Genomic DNA, 16,169 nt, shown 5'->3' on the forward strand with positions numbered 1-16,169 from the left:
TTATTATTATTATTATTATTATTATTATTATTAATTATATCTTTAGTATGTAATGATTTCTTCATGTGTATTGTCCTACATTAGTTTCTCTGTATTCTGGGTATACTCTCTTCCCCATCTCTTCTCTTTTTCTTTTTTTCTTTTTGCGATGGCCACACATTGAAATAAGATGATGATGATGGAAGAAAATATAAATCTTCAAAGCCGATAAATAAATAAAAGAAAGAGAAAAAAAAGATGTCGAGGGAAAATATACCTTCGGGTAGTAGACAACTACGGCAATGTACTCTCGATGACTTCCTGCGTCCAACACAGCACCACAATAATAATGACAAGAAGAATAATATGAACAACAACAACACAACACGTCCTTCTCTTGATACTGAGGCTGAAAAGAGAAGAAGAATCAATGGTGATGGTGATGCTAGTAATAATATTAATAGTAGTAGTAGAGATATCCCCAACACAAATACTATCATACTCCCATGGTCAGAAGATAATCGCTTTATAAAAGAGACAGGAGATGTTTGTCAAGCGTGGGATATCATCACTAACATTATCGCAAATGATAACTCAACCAACACAGAAGATCTTCGACGTTTATTACAGTCACTTCTCGTACATAATTCCAACACCGGGGATTCGCCATTACCACAGTTTGACACTATTTGTTTTGTTCTTGATCATATCATGCTTCCATTAGAATCTGCCGATTTCTTTAATGTAACCTTACCGTGGATGAAGTGTCTTGTTTTGAATGGTCCACGAGTTATTCCTCATAATCAATTACCAATGCTTACTCAACGTGAAACGAGACGTTTGGTATTTACATATGAAGAAGTGATAACACTCATGTCGTGTGGATTCTTTTCTCTTTTTCCTGGACGACTTTCTAAGAAAGGATTTGAGAGAGGGAAAAAAGTTGGAGCCTTTAACTTTGTAGATTTACTCTCTCTTATACCTTCTAATAGAAGGGAGAGTCAGTTTGCCAAGGTGCGATGTTTACTACAATATTTCATTTATTGTTCTCATAATAGAGAAAGTGTAAAGACAGGATTAGAACTTTATCGTGTTAGTTTCTCATCATCTTTTCCAAATTTTCACTCTAGTACGGCATTCATGCAGCCTATTACGATGTATGCAGATGGATTTATTGAGGAAAGTTATGGTCATCTTCAAATTGATTTTGCAAATAAAGTAGTAGGTGGTGGGGTTTTACGTACTGGATGTGTTCAGGAGGAAATACGATTTATTACTTATCCAGAATTAATTCTCTCTCAACTTGTTTGTGATTCCTTACGGGATAATGAAGTGTTATTTATGAGTGGAGCTGGACAGTATAGTGTGACAGAGGGATATGCCAATAGTTTTCGTTTTCTCCATGGAAATACACCAGAATATATTACTATAAGAAATGAGAAATCTTTACAAGGATATAATCAGAAAATGGTAGAGTTAGTGACTAGCAATGTACAAAGAGAAGAAACCAATGGTGATCCCATTTTATTACGAAACTGTTGTGTAGTCGCTATGGACGCGGTAAGTTACACTGGAGATATTAATAAACAATACACTTTACGATATATCGTACGTGAGATACGAAAGGCATTTGTGGCCTTTAAAGGTATACCCGATAGTACACTCCTCTCTGTACATTCAGGTCCTATAGCAACAGGCAATTGGGGTTGCGGTGCATTCCAAGGGGATTATGAATTAAAAGTAATGATTCAATGGTGTGCCGCCTCTCAAGCAGGACGGTCACTTATTTATTTTACATTTGGGAATCATGATTTGTGTTGTAAGTTTCAACGTGTTTATGAAAAACTGCAACGAGAAGCTTGGACGGTGGGTCATGTGTTTGTTGTATTAGTTATGTTTGGTCAGTCCTGTGAGCAGAGATCATCATTATCATTATCATCATCATCAGGTCTATCTTCTTCACAGTTGAGTGGTAAATTATTTGATTACATTCTTTCTACACCAAGATGGCGATGTCTCTCGATACGATAGAAACTATCTGTGTAAAATATAGAACTGGAATCATAGAAGAATATGTATTTTTTTTTCTCTTTATTTTTTTTTTTTTTGTACAGATATTCATTCACATATATATATATATATATATATATATATATATATGTTTGTTTGTTTGTTGGTGGGGTATTTCCATACCATGTAATGATGTATTTCTTTCTATACTCTTTTTTTTTTTCCTTTTCTTCTTCCAATCTCTTCTCTATTCTATTCCAGTAGTAGTTTTTCTTTCATTTGTTTCTCTCTCTCTCTCTCTCTCTCTCTTTGTGTGTGTGTACGTGTGTTGGTGTGTTTGTACGAATGCAGGCCGACAGCGTTGACCCCGCCACCTTTTCACTTCGACCGGAGCACCGACAGAAGTTCCGCCCGGCTGAAATCCGGCCCATTGTTCGTAGTATCATCGAGTCTCGACTGGAGGGCGAGACGTACCGGGCGGATGAGATGCAAAGCATCAGCAAAGAAGTTGCCGACACGGTGCGGGATCGCATTCGCGCGATGGAGTTGGAGCGGTACAAAATAATGGTGCACTGCATGATTGGCGAGCAGCGCGGGCAGGGCGTGCGGGCGGGATGTAAAATGTTTTGGGACTCCGACACCGATGATTACTTTGAGGAGGTGTACATCACAGAGGATCTCTTCGTTGTGGTCACCGTGTTTGGACTCTATCAGTATTAGAAAAGGATAGAAGAAGAAGAAGAGAGAGAGAGGAAGAAGAGTTGAGTTACTTTTAATGTGGCCTCTCTCTCTCTCTCTCTCTCTCTCTCTTTGTTTGTGTGTGGGATATGTGAAGAAGAATAACAACAACAACAAATAGAAGGGAGGGAAGATCAAATGGGAGGAAAAGAGTACATATTGTTGAGGCGTGTAGACTTTTTTTTTTTGTTTTGCCTGTGTTGGAAGTGATCGAGAATGGCGATGGATATATTTATTATTTTCTTTTTTTTTCCTCATTTATATGTGCTTTTGTCAAGAGAGCACATTGCAGAAGAACATGTAATGTATGTGTGCAAATAGAGGTAGAAAAAGAAGAAAAAGAAAGAAAGAAAAAGAAATGTGTTTATTGTACATGTGAAGAAATTTTTATTCTTTGAATTCTTGTTAACAGTATTCTCGTTTTTTTTTTCTTATTTATTTGTTTATTTTTCTTTTTAATGGCTTTCTCCTGTAAAGGGACTAACGAGAAAGGAACAAAAGAAGCAAAAGAGTAGGAAAGAAAGAAAAGAGAGAAAAGAAGATGATAAGTCTTCGGAGTAAGTCACCTCAAACAGTGCAGAAAGACCCCGCCACTATTCCATGGGAATCAATTCCATCCGATCGTGTTGATAAATCCTTTTGGGTGGCGTTAATGGAATATATGGAGCCACTGCAGCAATCAGAGTTCCCACTGGCAAGTAAAGAATTCTTTAGTCTTCGCAATAGTGCCCGTGATGAAAGGGAAACATCCCAGTCTTTAACAAAGTCTGTTGTAAACGCAGCGAATGAACTTCGTTGTTACTATGATGAGGTCTCACTATGGAATCCTCTCGCATTGGCGGTACGTCTTGGATTTAGAGTAAGTGTTGTAATTCAACAATTATTACTTGCAAAGGAGTATAACTTGATTAACATGTTATTTGTTGTTTGTTGTCATTCGTGTGGGTGTGATATGTTGCGTGTGAACTCCGTAAGTGAGATTTGCTTTCGCGCTACTTATCATCGAACGAATATTATTCGATGCCCCATGTGTACAGAGTGTACAGAGGTAACGGAATTACCACAAGTGGGTGTATTCTTTCAACCACGTTATCCATCTCCGTTATTACGACGTATTTATCATCGATTGTGTTGGAGTGAAGAGGCGATAAAGCGACGACTTGAGAGTTATTTTTGTCCACCAGAAGCTTCCTTTTCATTTCAGGTACAACTTCCACAAGGTTCATATCTTCTTATTGTTTCTGGTCTGGGATTGGTTCTTCATCTTCATGTTGGTATGGGCGCAGAGTATTTGGAACGTGGGAAACCTTATCAAGTAGTGTCCGTAATACTAGAGAAGTATTTGAAAAATAATAAGAGTAATGATGGTAAGAGAAAAAGTGAGGCTAGTAATGATAATAATAATAATGATGATGATGATGATGGTGGGAAAACTGAGAAATGTGATGATTCAAATATTTATGTTGAGCATGGTAAACTAAAACTTCAGATATTTAATGGTACCTCATATGGTAGTTATTTGGATCTTTGCATTGATTTTGATCATCGATTAGAATTCATGACTGTAAAGCCACTTTTATTGGCGACTGTTCCTCTTTTATTACAACACCTTCCACGTGGTCTGCGATCATCATTGTTTAATTATTTTATTCCACGACCACCAGGAACTATCACGACTGGAGTATATGTTGTTCATTCCTTTAATCTTTCCGCAGAGGAATTTGAGGAACCTGATATGGCAGGTATAGACTCTGTATTAGCTGTAATAAGAGAAGTTCATCGATATTCATTGGAAGATCATCATGGAATGCTTTTATCCGTAGGAAATGGTGGAAGTATGTTTGAATCTTTATTTTATTCCTTTACAGCCGCATTAGCATCATCTTTATGTTTAGCTCAGCGAGTGACAACACGTCTTGGTGAAGATGTAGCGGCTACACTTTCCTGTGCAATTGTAAAAGGTGGAATGAAGATGTCATCTTTTCAAGGACAATACGATGATGATGAGAATCTCCGTTCATCTTATCCTGATATTCAAATTACTGGACCAGTGATATACGCATCTGCACATCCACCTATTGTTATATTAAATAATACGAACAATAATAAAGGAATTTATGAAAAAGAACAAGTTAGAGGAGCCTATGAAGAAGAAGGAGTTCAACGTGAAAACTCGTATTATGTTCGGTTTGAACTTCGCTCAACATCAGAAAATTGTATGGGTACATGTATTGACCCTCATTCTGCAGATGATATGCTTTCATATTTTCTCTCATTTCTTGAGGAACATCTTTCTGGGCTAAAAATCGTACATGAGCCTCAGGCACTTGTCGTTGTAGTGCCTTTGGCTACACTTAGTGCCAAATTAATGTTGTCTACACTGATTGATCCTGTTATGTATACAAGGGAGTTGACTGGTCCCTTTGGATAAAGGAGGAAGAGAAAGAAAGGAATACTTTTTTTTTCTTTTTTTTTTTTTTTTGATGAAAGAAGAGGAACTTTAAAATAAAGTCTCTTCTAAAAAAGAACTGAAAACATGACATCTGGAAAAGTGGAAAAAGAAAAAAAAAAAAAAAAAACATAGAAGTGAAAAATAACATGGATGATATATTTTAATTTTGTGATCATGTATATGTATATTATATATATATATATATATATATATATGTATATATGGAACCTGGGAAGAGGTGGGGCAATATCATCTGCCTCCCTTCATTGGAAAAATATCTAAGAAAAAAAAAATACATATACAGTTTTTTTTTAATTCTTTTGTTTGTCTTTTTATTTTATGGTGAAAACATTTATTTATTTGTTTGTTTGTTTTGATTTTGTACTTTATTTGCTTCCCCTTATTCTTTCACTTCCCTATGGGCTTCTCACAATAGATTTTTGTCTGTGTGTTTGTGTGAGCAACGGATTCTATTGATTGAAGACCTCTCCTTCCCATTGCACATTTTTTTTTTTTTTTTGAACACCATCAATCATAATTCTTCATATATATATATATATATATATATATATATATTGGTAAACTTCTTTTTTTTTTTAATTGATTTCTCTCTTTCTTTCTTTCGTGCTCGCTGTTGATAATTGATTCATTTTCTCTTTCATGTTTTCTTTCTTTTTTTTATAACTTTACACAAAGACTCTCTTTCACCGTCGCCGTGGAAGTGTCGCGGAGGGACACACACACACAGAAAGAAAGAAAGAAAGAGAGGAAAGAGAAGGTTTACGTTTAAACGATTAAAAAAAAAAAAAAAGTGAAAGTTTTTTTTTAAAAAAAAAGAGGAAAAAAAGAAAAATTTATAATAACGAGTGCGTGCGTGTGTGTAAATCCATGCGGCGTCTGCAGCCGTCTCTCTTATTTCTCCTCTCGCGAGAAGAAAAAAAAACAACAACAATCATCGTCTCAACTGCCGCGAAGGACCGCGTGTTATCTTCCCAGTATAGATACCAATCCACCTTTGGAGAGCAGCGGACCACCGCGAGGAGATCTAAACAGGCCTATCATCATCCATTAGCCCCAAAAGATCCCGCTGCTCGTAATATTGTGATCCCAGACGCCGTTCACGCAAAGGCCCGATCTTCAGATGTACTTTCTCCTGAAGTTCTGCAAAAAAGAGCCCAACGTGCACTTCTCATGCAATTGCAGCAAAATATTATTTGGGAAGGGACTGTGATTGATGATGAACGACATGATTTAATTCAACATTTTACAAAACTTCGTCAGAATTATAAATATCGCTCCTCTAAACAAATGATGATAGTGAGTGGTAAAGAGATACTTCGTGAACTCTTTGAAGCTGGATATACTCCACGACATTTACTTGTTCGTGATGGACAAGAAATACCATCATGGACAAGGAAAAAAAGTGTGAAAACAGAAATAGTACGTGTAAATCGACATATCGCAGAAGTCTGTGCACCTGGTAATGATGGATTTATTGGTGATTTTGATATTCCTCCTCCACCACCAAAGGAAAATCTTATTGCCAATAAACAACGCCTTGATCGTGTTCTTGTATTAGATAATGTGGATGATCCAGGTTTACTGGGTACACTACTACGTACGGCTTCTGGATTTCAATATGATGCTATTATTGCAACGAATCACTGTGCAGATTTATATGATCATTGTGTTGTTCGTGCGGCTCGTGGTGCTCATTTTCAACACTCTGTGCCTATTTATACGCTTAGGGATGAAGATGGGGATAATGTGTATGGGATGTTAAATCACATTGTACAACGAAATAATTTGTCTACTGTATGCTTTACACATATGAATGATGAAATAAAGGAAGATAGTAAGAAGGATGAAAAGAATAAATATGTAGGTGAAATTAGTAAACTTTCACAAAGTTTGTCCTCTAGTCCTAATCGACCTGTGCAGCAGGAGACACTTTCAGATTACTGCCGTCGTCGTTTCACAGATGAAAGTGTACAGGGACAAATGCTTATTGCTGGTCCAAATCACAAACGTAATTCAGTTCAACGGTGGTCAAAGCGAATTGCTTCTCCACTCACACAATTATTACTAGACGAAGTACCTCAAACAGATGCGTTAGTGGCATTCTCTGTTGTCCTTCATGCTTTACGTCCTCATGGAAATTGGGATTATCTTCCAATGCAAGATTCACATAAGAATAATAGTAATACTTCCATAGAGTTGCAAACACGAAAAGCATCTGTTGATATTGGAGCAGATCGTTTAGGGATGAGTGAACACGACCTTAACCTGGATGAGGAAGAACAGATAGAAAAGGCCAATTTTGCTAATGAGTTTATGCGTTGGCGGCGTCTGCAACGTGGTAAGTTGAGTGACTACGATCGCTGGATGGAAGCGGAAATGCGACGAGTAAAAGAAATGGCAGCCAATGAACAGAAAAAACAGGCCTCTCCGTGGTCTCAACTGCATTGGCGAGAACAGAAGGGAGCGGCGGGGATGCCGTCGTCTGTGCCGAATATCATTGATGAGTACCGTATGCCGCTGGATCGTGATGCCCTTCGTGAGGAACGTGAAATAAGTGAGAAGTACGTGAGACCCGGGAACTACGACCAACGAGTATCAAAGTAAATTCTCACTGTTTGGGTATTGTGATTTGGTGGGGTGGAAAGAATATGTGTTTGTGTAGATAAGATACATGAGGTGAGTTTAGATTTGTTGTGTTTTTTTTTATTCATTCTCTTCTTGTTGTTGTGAGATACATAAAATGATGTATGAGATATGTATATATGCTTGTGTATGATTTCCGTTAATACACTTTTCTTTGCCTCTCTCTTTTTTTTTTAATTTATTTTCTTCTTATTTCACCTTGCCGATTGCTTCAAGAGGTGGCGATGACGCTTTACTCAATTTACATTTTTAATCGCTATGGTGATAATATCTTTTATTTGCAGTGGAAGCGCACAAGTGCGGTGCAGGAAGGTGAGGCTAGTCTAGTTGCAGGATTTATTTACACACTCCAACATCTCTCTTCACAGTTATCGTCCACACGATTAGGCGGATTACGGGCTGTGCAAACCCCACTATATAAACTTCACTATGGTGAAACCATAACTGGTTATCGTGTAGCTCTCTTAACAGATAAAGAAATGAGTACACCACTTGTGCAGGGAATATTTCTTGAGATGTTCCGCGGTGTATTTCAAACAGCTGTAACGAAAGATCCAAACTACCGTCATGAACCAGGATGCATGATTACCTCCCCAGAGTTCACGGAGGGGTTAGAAGCGCTTTTCCGTGAAAAGAAACTTCTTTGATTCTGTATATTGTATGCTGTTCTTGTTGCTCTTGTTTTTCTTCTGGAGATGAAGAGAAAGTGAGAAAAAAAAAAGGGAGAAAAAAAACAAACAAAAAAAAAGAGTTGGTGAGAAGAGGGAAGGAAGGAATAAGGGCAAGTTGATATAAACAAAGTGTGATGATTCTTCCATCTTTCCGTTTTTTTGTTTTATTTATTTATTCTTTCTTTTTTACTATTTATCTTCTTCCGTATTTTATTACAGTGAAGAGGTAGGAAGTTACTTCTATCCCTCTCTCTCCATATATATATATATATATATTAGTATTCTTATTTAGGGAGTAATCATGGATGATGGCACGGGTCATCTCCTACGGCCTCATTCCATCATTGGCATGGGGGCGTACGGTACTGTTTTCAAAGCCTTTCGGCTCCCAAAGACGTATAGTGATAGTGAAGAGATGTGGAGACACCATGCAAAGGCAGTGGCTGTCAAGCAAACCATATTAACAGAGGTGGCGGATGATATCACAGTGGTATTAAAGGAAGTCTCATATCTTAGTAATCTTCAACATCATAATATTGTCTCTTATTATACGGCGTTTACAAGTCATTCCAAATCCACAACTCCTGTACGGGCCACTCAACCACCAGTTCAGAAAAAACAAAAACAAAAACAACAACAACAACAACATAAACAGTCATCCACGACAAAGTCTACTCAAGAGAATGTTAATAAACCCTCAATAAGTTTTGCAGAGGGGCCATCCTTGTGTATTGTTGAAGAACTTGTGGAAGGGGCATCTGTTGCCAAAGTACTGAAAATGATATTCGCCGGTCAAATCCCTAAACCCATGACAGAGGGAGAAATTGCCGCCGTGCTGTATGATGTCCTAGAGGCTTTACTATATATTCACAACGAATGCCGTCTCGTCCATCGCGACATCAAACCACTTAATATGTTGTTAGATCGTAATAGCCGTTCCGTGAAATTGTGTGATTTCGGTACCTGTGCAGATATGAGCCAACAGGCGGGTCGCTACACTGTGATTGGCACTATTGGCTGGATTGCCCCAGAAGTGTTGGATAGTGGGATGATGGATCATCGATCCGGCCGCATTACTTCTCATAGTTTTCCTTCAGATATCTGGTCTCTTGGCGTCTCTGCGCTTGAGATGGCACGACCCACCACACGCAAACAGGCACTTGCAGAGTATATAAAAGATTTAAGTGCTGTTTCCTGTTCTGTACAACCGCATGTGGAAACTGTACGGAAAAGTTTTTTAAATGAGAAATTACCATCTGGAGATTTACGAGATTTTATTGCCTGTTGTCTACGTAAGGATCCACTCATTAGACCTACAGTTAAACAATTACTACTACATCCGTTTATCGTTGGAAATAATGTCGCGAATACTAGTGAACGACAAGCCAAGATATCTTCTATTCTTACCGCGGTAAGTCTCGCAAGTAAAGCGAATGCTAATACGGAGGAGAAAATGAATGATGAAGGTATTATTCTTCCACAGTATGCCTCCTCTACCCTATCAAAAAATCGTTGTATGGAAGCTATTGCAGCCATTAAACGAGATTTCTTTGCTGCACAAGCTTCACTTTTAGAAAAGACTCGTACAGCACATTATTCATGGTGTTTACCAGCATCTCTTACGAATATGTTATCATCCAATGATTATCGTTTTATGCCAACATTTTCAAGACCACAAGGACTTGGACAAGTACCTTCTTCCTCAGTTTCATCATCCCAAACACGAGGGTCTATACAGCTTAAACCACTTTTTGACTCTGTTGTATTACCAGCCACTGAAGAAAGTCGAGGCATTGTGTTAAATATTATGAGAAAATACAGAAAACTTGGTGGAGCACAGACAGCGGATGGTTGGACTGATATTGACCGACGTAGTGATGCCTGTTATGCACTTGATGAATTGGCTTGTCAAAACTTAAAACTTGAAAACTTTATGATGTTGTATGATGATCTTCTTCGTACATTTAAAGCGGCTTGTGTTTCTATGCCAGATTTTGCAATGGACTTTATGTCATCTTTTATGCAATCATTAACTTCTTCAGAGGATAATGTACAAACTCTACAACGGTTTATTGCCTATATTCACCAGTTACAGAAGGATGATCTCATGCACACCCACCATGGTCAAATAGAACCCACAGACTCTAAAACAACCATACCAAAAAATCCATCTGTACTTTCACGTGCAACTCATAATACAATGGCTTTCGCTGCGGCAGAAGATTGGTTGCGGTTTCCACGTATGCCTCAGTCAGCAGGAACTATAGATACTACTAATAGTGGAGATGATACCGGTACAGATTCCATACGACAGCAGACTCCACTAGTGAATCCATCAGCGTATCTATTTAATAAGTGGTTGAAAGGTAAACAATCAAGATCAATGGATTCATCATGATAACCGTATTGAAGGGAACCACGACAGTGAGAGAGGGAGAGAGAGAGAGAGAGAGAGAGAAAAGAGAAGGAAAAATTTGAGTCTTCTGTAAGGAGTTTTTTTTTGTTTGTGCTTTGGTGGGAAGAATATTATTCTTTCTCTATTGTTATTCTTGGTGGTGGTGGTGGTGTTGGTGGTGTCAGAATTACCTTCTGTCTAAATGATGTGCTTTAGATATTGCTTTCAAAGTACAAAAAAAAATAAAAATATTTATTTATTTTTCTTTGGTTTTACTGAGAACTGGATATGTTTATGATTATTATTTTTTTATGTTTCTTCTACCTGTGAAACTATTGTTTTCTTTTTTCTTTCTTTCTCTCTCTTTTCTCAAGTTGTGGTTGGGGAATACGGTGGAGAAATAGGCTATTCTTTGTTTTTTTCTTTTCGGTTTGTTTATCTTTTTCTCTCTGTGTCTGTTTTCTAGTTGAGGAGCAATGACGAAGCTTGTGCGTAAACTCAAGCAGATGGCCAAAAAGAGGGCCCATCGCAAGACTGTGCAGAAGCGAAAGATGGAGCGAGAACAGAAAAAGATTGAGGAGAATGAGAAACGCAAGGAAGAGGAATTAGAGCGGGAAACAGATCTTGAGATGCAGCGACTCGCAGGCGGTGAAGATCTCACAGGGGCAAATGAAGAGTCTACGGATAATACTACTACTACTACCACAACAGCAGGAAGAGCGACAACAGATGATGCAGAACTGAATAAGAAAATTGTGCGAATGGTGGGCGGACTCGTGCTGGAGGCCCCGCAGAAAAAATCAAAGAAACAGATGAGCCGCAAACAAGCAAAGAGGAAAGAAAAATTACAAGAGCGTGGCCTCGATGTCGCAGCGAGGTTAGACCGGAAGTGGGATACTAAAAAAAGACGAGTAAAGATACGTGCACAGGTTCGTAATGAAGATCTTCATAACTAAAATAGAAAAAAAAAAAAGCGATTTAAAAAAAAGAAAGAGACACGTCTGCGTTGAAGTCACACATTATACTACATTGATAATATAGTGTCTATGTTTTCTCTGTTTCTGTGGTATATTTGTTTTGTTTGCTTTTTATTGTTTTTCTCATTATCTCTCTCTTACTGTTACTCTTTTTTTATGGTACTTAAACGCTTTCTTCTCTCTCCTGTTTTTTTTTCTTTTTTATTCCATCCGTCTTTGTTTGTTTGTTTTTTATTATCATTATTTTATTCTTGTATTTATTTTATTTTTTATTAATCAAAAAGCCTCTCCTTGTCTTTTTTTTTTTTTGTTTTTCTGCTTCAGGTGTGCGTTTTCCTTTTTCTTTCGTCTGAAATATAATGGACCCGCCACTGGACGCAGAACAACTTTCAGCCCCACCGACGACGACGGAGGATCTCCTGCCAACACCTTCTACAAACACAACGGCTGCTCCCACGAACACTCCTCCTCATAGTCCAGAGCAAGAAGCAGGAGAAACTGCAGCAGCAGCAGCAGCAGAAAGTTCTGATGCTCTTGCAGATAACGTTAATATTCATATGGATGGGAATGAATCTTTTTCACTTCCCATGCAACTTGAGAATGAGGATGATGACGCTCCATTAGCGGTTGAGGATTTGTTTGGTGAGTTGTTTGAAGTGGGGGATCAGAGACCAGTCGATCCTGTCCTGATTGACACACGTAATATGCTCCTAAACCTCTTTGGTTCCTTTATACGTGAAGAAGATGTAGACTTTGAAGATGAAAAACAAACGAAATTGGTCAAGGAAATGGCAGATAATAAAGCTGCAGCTCGATTTGCAGTGGTAGAAAAGTGGTTTGGTGAAGCTGGTGCTGCTGCATTGGAGGATCAACGTATTGAGTCCTTTGGATGTTTGCAATCATCTTTACCAGATAAACCAGATGTTGGTCCATACGAAAAATTATGGCTTACGGATATGCCTAAAATTGCACCTAATCGTCAAACACTTCATATGGATCCGAAGCCGTTTCTTCCATCATGTTGTACTCCATTAAAAAATACAGATCGTATGCTTTATACTACTCAGAATGTTATTCGATGGGCCCATCATCAAGGTACAAATACATTTATGAGTAATTCTCGTGTTGTACGTTGGAGTGATGGAAGTGTTACCTTGCATGTTGGTAGTGATATATTCACATTGCAGCCATCAAAGGAGAGTGCTCTAACGATGCTTGCTCGTCCAGCAGTTGTACGTAAAGGAAAAATTGGAATTCCTGCAATGGTTTCTACACTTAATCCAGATGAACATTTTGTGGTAGAAGGTGCTACTGCAGCTTCTATTGAAGAAGCGGTTATTGCTGAGAGTGCACAATTCCGTTCAGTTTCTACTCAGCATAATCTTGCATATGCTACACCAACACTTCCAAATATTAATTGGAACAATATTAAAACAGTTCGTAACCCTGTTGAAGAATATATAATAAAGGAGTACAATCGACGACAGAAAATCATTGAACAACGAAAGAAAGAAGGACGACCCATGACTTTAACGGAACAAATGGAAATGGAGAATGAACTTCTCCAACGACTTCAAACTCTCAGTGTGGATGAACTTATGGTACAACAACAAGAACAACAGCGGGAGGCTGCCCTTCGTGCGGCTACTCGACAACAAACAACTTCACGTAGAAGTCGTTTTGATAGAAATATGGATCTTGAAGGTGGTGTAGATAATGTACCAGGTGAAGACAGATTTGAAACTAGGGTAAAAGGAGAAAATAACGATGATGATGATGATGATTATGATGATGATGATGCTAATAATAATAATGATGATGACGGTGAGGAAGACTACGAAACGATGTTGGAGAATATGCGTCAGAAACGTCAGCGTGAGGATGAAGCGGAAGATAATGAGCGAATTCGCCGCATTCAACGACTGGAAGGTACACAGGCCTCTCGTTACAGTGGCCTTATGGAGGCTTTGCGTGAAGTGATTACACTTCTCCCAGCAGGATCGAATGCACGTGGATCTGTGCAAGGAACACTGGACTTTTTAGGTACAGGGGCATTCTCTGTTGGTGTTGTGGAGAAGGAGGTGCCATTGATGATGGAGGAGGTGACAAACGAGTTCCCAGAGTTAGACTTGTCTCGTGTACGGCAGGAACTCCACAAATTATACGGATGAGTATTTTTTTTTTTTTTTTTTTTTTTCTTTTTAGAAAAAATCTCCTACACCCACTCTATATATGCGAAGTAACGACGAACGATGCAAACAAAAAAAGAAAATTTTTTTTTGAGAGAGAAAGAGAGAGGAGGGGAAAGGGGAAAAATGGAAAAAAAAAAAAAAAACAAGAAAACTCTGAGGAACGGGGTCTGTGATTGAAGGCGTGGGAGGGGGTGGGGATTAAGTGATATGTGGATATGATGAAATAAAGAGCAGTTGGCCTTATTTCTGTATTTTATTTTCACTTCGCCTTCCTCTTCTGGTAAGTGCATAAAAATGTGTTGGTGATGATGATGATTATTGTTATTATGATAATGATGGATGTTTAGGATTTCAATCCCATCATACCCAACGAAACAAAGAAAAAATAATTAGAACAGATTAATTTCTTTTTAACTCTGCTTAGAGATACGTTGTTTTTTTTCTTTTCCTAATTTCTTTTCTTTCTTTTTCTATCTTTTCTTGTTGATATTATTTTTACCCCTCTATTCCACTAATTATGTTATCACATTTCTTTATTGGTATATTATAGGGCACAAAGGAGTGCCCATAAGTGGATAGGTAAAAAAAAAAAAAAAACAACGAAGCAACAACAAAAAAACAAAAACACAAGGAAAAAAAAAAAATATACCACTACTACGTAAATAGCAGTGGATAAAATCATACCCTTCTCACTCTCTCCTCCCATCCCCTTTGTTTCTTGGAGTTATGTGCAGTATAGAGCGATTGGGTCTTAAGCGGGCCCGCCCCGCTCCAATCTCTTCTACAGATCCGCTCCCAATTTATTTAGACTACAACGCCACCACTCCACTCGGGGAAGAGGCGTGGGCAGCGATGACTGCGGTACATAATGTCTGGGGAAATCCAAGTTCTACACATCCATACGGTATGGCCGCGAAGTATGCATTGGAGCAGGCAAGACAGAAAGTAGCTAATGCGATAGAAGCAGCGAACGCGGAGAATATTTTATTCACATCGGGAGGTACAGAGTCTAATAATATCGCTATTATTGGTGGGGCATTAGCATTACATGAAAAGTATCCAAAACGTCGTCATATTATTTCCACTACAGTTGAACATCCTGCTGTAGAAAATGTATTGACATTTTTACAAAAAGAGAAATCTATGGGCTTTACAACTCATCGTTTCCCTGTACATGTGAAAACTGGATGTGTGGATGTTGATCAATGGCGTCAATATTTACTTAAACTTCCAGGAGGTCCTAAAACGGTTGCATTAATATCTGTTATGCATGCAAATAATGAAATTGGTTCTATTAATCCTATAAAAGAACTTGTGAGAATGGTAAAAGAACTTTGTGGACCGGAAGTTATTTTTCATACAGACGCTGCACAATCTATTGGAAAAATACCCGTTAACGTGAAAGAAATGCAAGTAGATTTGTTATCCATTTGTTCACATAAGTTTTACGGACCAAAAGGAATAGGTTGTCTATATGTAAGAGATGGAATTCAATTAAAGAATATTACCTTTGGTGCCGGTCATGAGCGTGGAATACGACCAGGTACTGAAAATGTATTGCTGGCAACAGGTATGGCAGAAGCTCTTCATATCGCTTGCAAAAATCAACCAAAAAATTCTAAAAATATGCGAGAAACAAGAGATGAACTTCTACGTGTTATAGAAGAAGAATTAAAGAAGGTTGGAATGTGGTATATAATCAATGGAGATAAGGATTGTGCTCTTCCTAATACTCTTAACATTGCTTTATACAGGGAAAGGAATAATAAACAGCGTATCTATATATCTGCACAGGGAATTATTCTTGCTGTGGGGGATAAAGTTTGTATGTCTGCTGGATCTGCATGTCATTCTGCTGCTGAAAAGGTTGAAGTATCATCGCCGTTAAAAGGTGTGGGTGTGGATCTCGAACGGGCTGTAGGAACACTTCGACTCTCTACAGGAAGAGGAACAACTATGGAAGAGGTTCGACGGGCCGCTCGCATAATAGTACGCCGGGCTGCACAGCAGTTTGGTGATATGTAGTTAATGGAATTTACATGAATTTGATTTTACCACGTTGTTGTTGTTGTTTTTTTTTTTTTTTTTTTA

The 16,169-nt window shown here is 38.2% G+C and overlaps 9 protein-coding genes across 9 annotated transcripts; all 9 read left to right on the top strand.

Moving 5' to 3' along the window:
- Positions 1–237: 237 nt before the first annotated feature.
- TM35_000043920 (putative poly(ADP-ribose) glycohydrolase) lies at positions 238–2,010 on the top strand (the record flags this gene model as incomplete). The annotated part of the gene is made up of 1 exon (XM_029022586.1): positions 238–2,010. The coding sequence occupies one exon, from the start codon at positions 238–240 to the stop codon at positions 2,008–2,010; it is 1,773 nt and encodes a 590-aa protein (XP_028886244.1).
- Positions 2,011–2,334: 324 nt separating this feature from the next.
- On the top strand, positions 2,335–2,709 carry TM35_000043930 (putative dynein light chain; the record flags this gene model as incomplete). Its single annotated transcript, XM_029022587.1, has 1 exon — positions 2,335–2,709. One exon carries the CDS (start codon positions 2,335–2,337, stop codon positions 2,707–2,709), a length of 375 nt encoding a protein of 124 aa, XP_028886245.1.
- A 559-nt stretch (positions 2,710–3,268) lies between these two features.
- Positions 3,269–5,158, top strand: TM35_000043940 (uncharacterized protein; the record flags this gene model as incomplete). Its single annotated transcript, XM_029022588.1, has 1 exon — positions 3,269–5,158. One exon carries the CDS (start codon positions 3,269–3,271, stop codon positions 5,156–5,158), a length of 1,890 nt encoding a protein of 629 aa, XP_028886246.1.
- Positions 5,159–6,067: 909 nt separating this feature from the next.
- On the top strand, positions 6,068–7,804 carry TM35_000043950 (tRNA/rRNA methyltransferase YsgA; the record flags this gene model as incomplete). The annotated part of the gene is made up of 1 exon (XM_029022589.1): positions 6,068–7,804. One exon carries the CDS (start codon positions 6,068–6,070, stop codon positions 7,802–7,804), a length of 1,737 nt encoding a protein of 578 aa, XP_028886247.1.
- A 263-nt stretch (positions 7,805–8,067) lies between these two features.
- Positions 8,068–8,490, top strand: TM35_000043960 (trafficking protein particle complex subunit 1; the record flags this gene model as incomplete). Its single annotated transcript, XM_029022590.1, has 1 exon — positions 8,068–8,490. The coding sequence occupies one exon, from the start codon at positions 8,068–8,070 to the stop codon at positions 8,488–8,490; it is 423 nt and encodes a 140-aa protein (XP_028886248.1).
- A 325-nt stretch (positions 8,491–8,815) lies between these two features.
- Positions 8,816–10,912, top strand: TM35_000043970 (protein kinase; the record flags this gene model as incomplete). Its single annotated transcript, XM_029022591.1, has 1 exon — positions 8,816–10,912. One exon carries the CDS (start codon positions 8,816–8,818, stop codon positions 10,910–10,912), a length of 2,097 nt encoding a protein of 698 aa, XP_028886249.1.
- Positions 10,913–11,385: 473 nt separating this feature from the next.
- TM35_000043980 (uncharacterized protein) lies at positions 11,386–11,865 on the top strand (the record flags this gene model as incomplete). Its single annotated transcript, XM_029022592.1, has 1 exon — positions 11,386–11,865. The coding sequence occupies one exon, from the start codon at positions 11,386–11,388 to the stop codon at positions 11,863–11,865; it is 480 nt and encodes a 159-aa protein (XP_028886250.1).
- A 380-nt stretch (positions 11,866–12,245) lies between these two features.
- On the top strand, positions 12,246–14,057 carry TM35_000043990 (uncharacterized protein; the record flags this gene model as incomplete). The annotated part of the gene is made up of 1 exon (XM_029022593.1): positions 12,246–14,057. One exon carries the CDS (start codon positions 12,246–12,248, stop codon positions 14,055–14,057), a length of 1,812 nt encoding a protein of 603 aa, XP_028886251.1.
- A 747-nt stretch (positions 14,058–14,804) lies between these two features.
- Positions 14,805–16,103, top strand: TM35_000044000 (cysteine desulfurase; the record flags this gene model as incomplete). The annotated part of the gene is made up of 1 exon (XM_029022594.1): positions 14,805–16,103. The coding sequence occupies one exon, from the start codon at positions 14,805–14,807 to the stop codon at positions 16,101–16,103; it is 1,299 nt and encodes a 432-aa protein (XP_028886252.1).
- Between the last annotated feature and the right edge of the window lie 66 nt (positions 16,104–16,169).

Source organism: Trypanosoma theileri, assembly GCF_002087225.1.
Source record: "Trypanosoma theileri isolate Edinburgh chromosome Unknown TM35_Tth_4_V1, whole genome shotgun sequence".
Classification (NCBI taxonomy): Eukaryota; Euglenozoa; class Kinetoplastea; order Trypanosomatida; family Trypanosomatidae; genus Trypanosoma; species Trypanosoma theileri.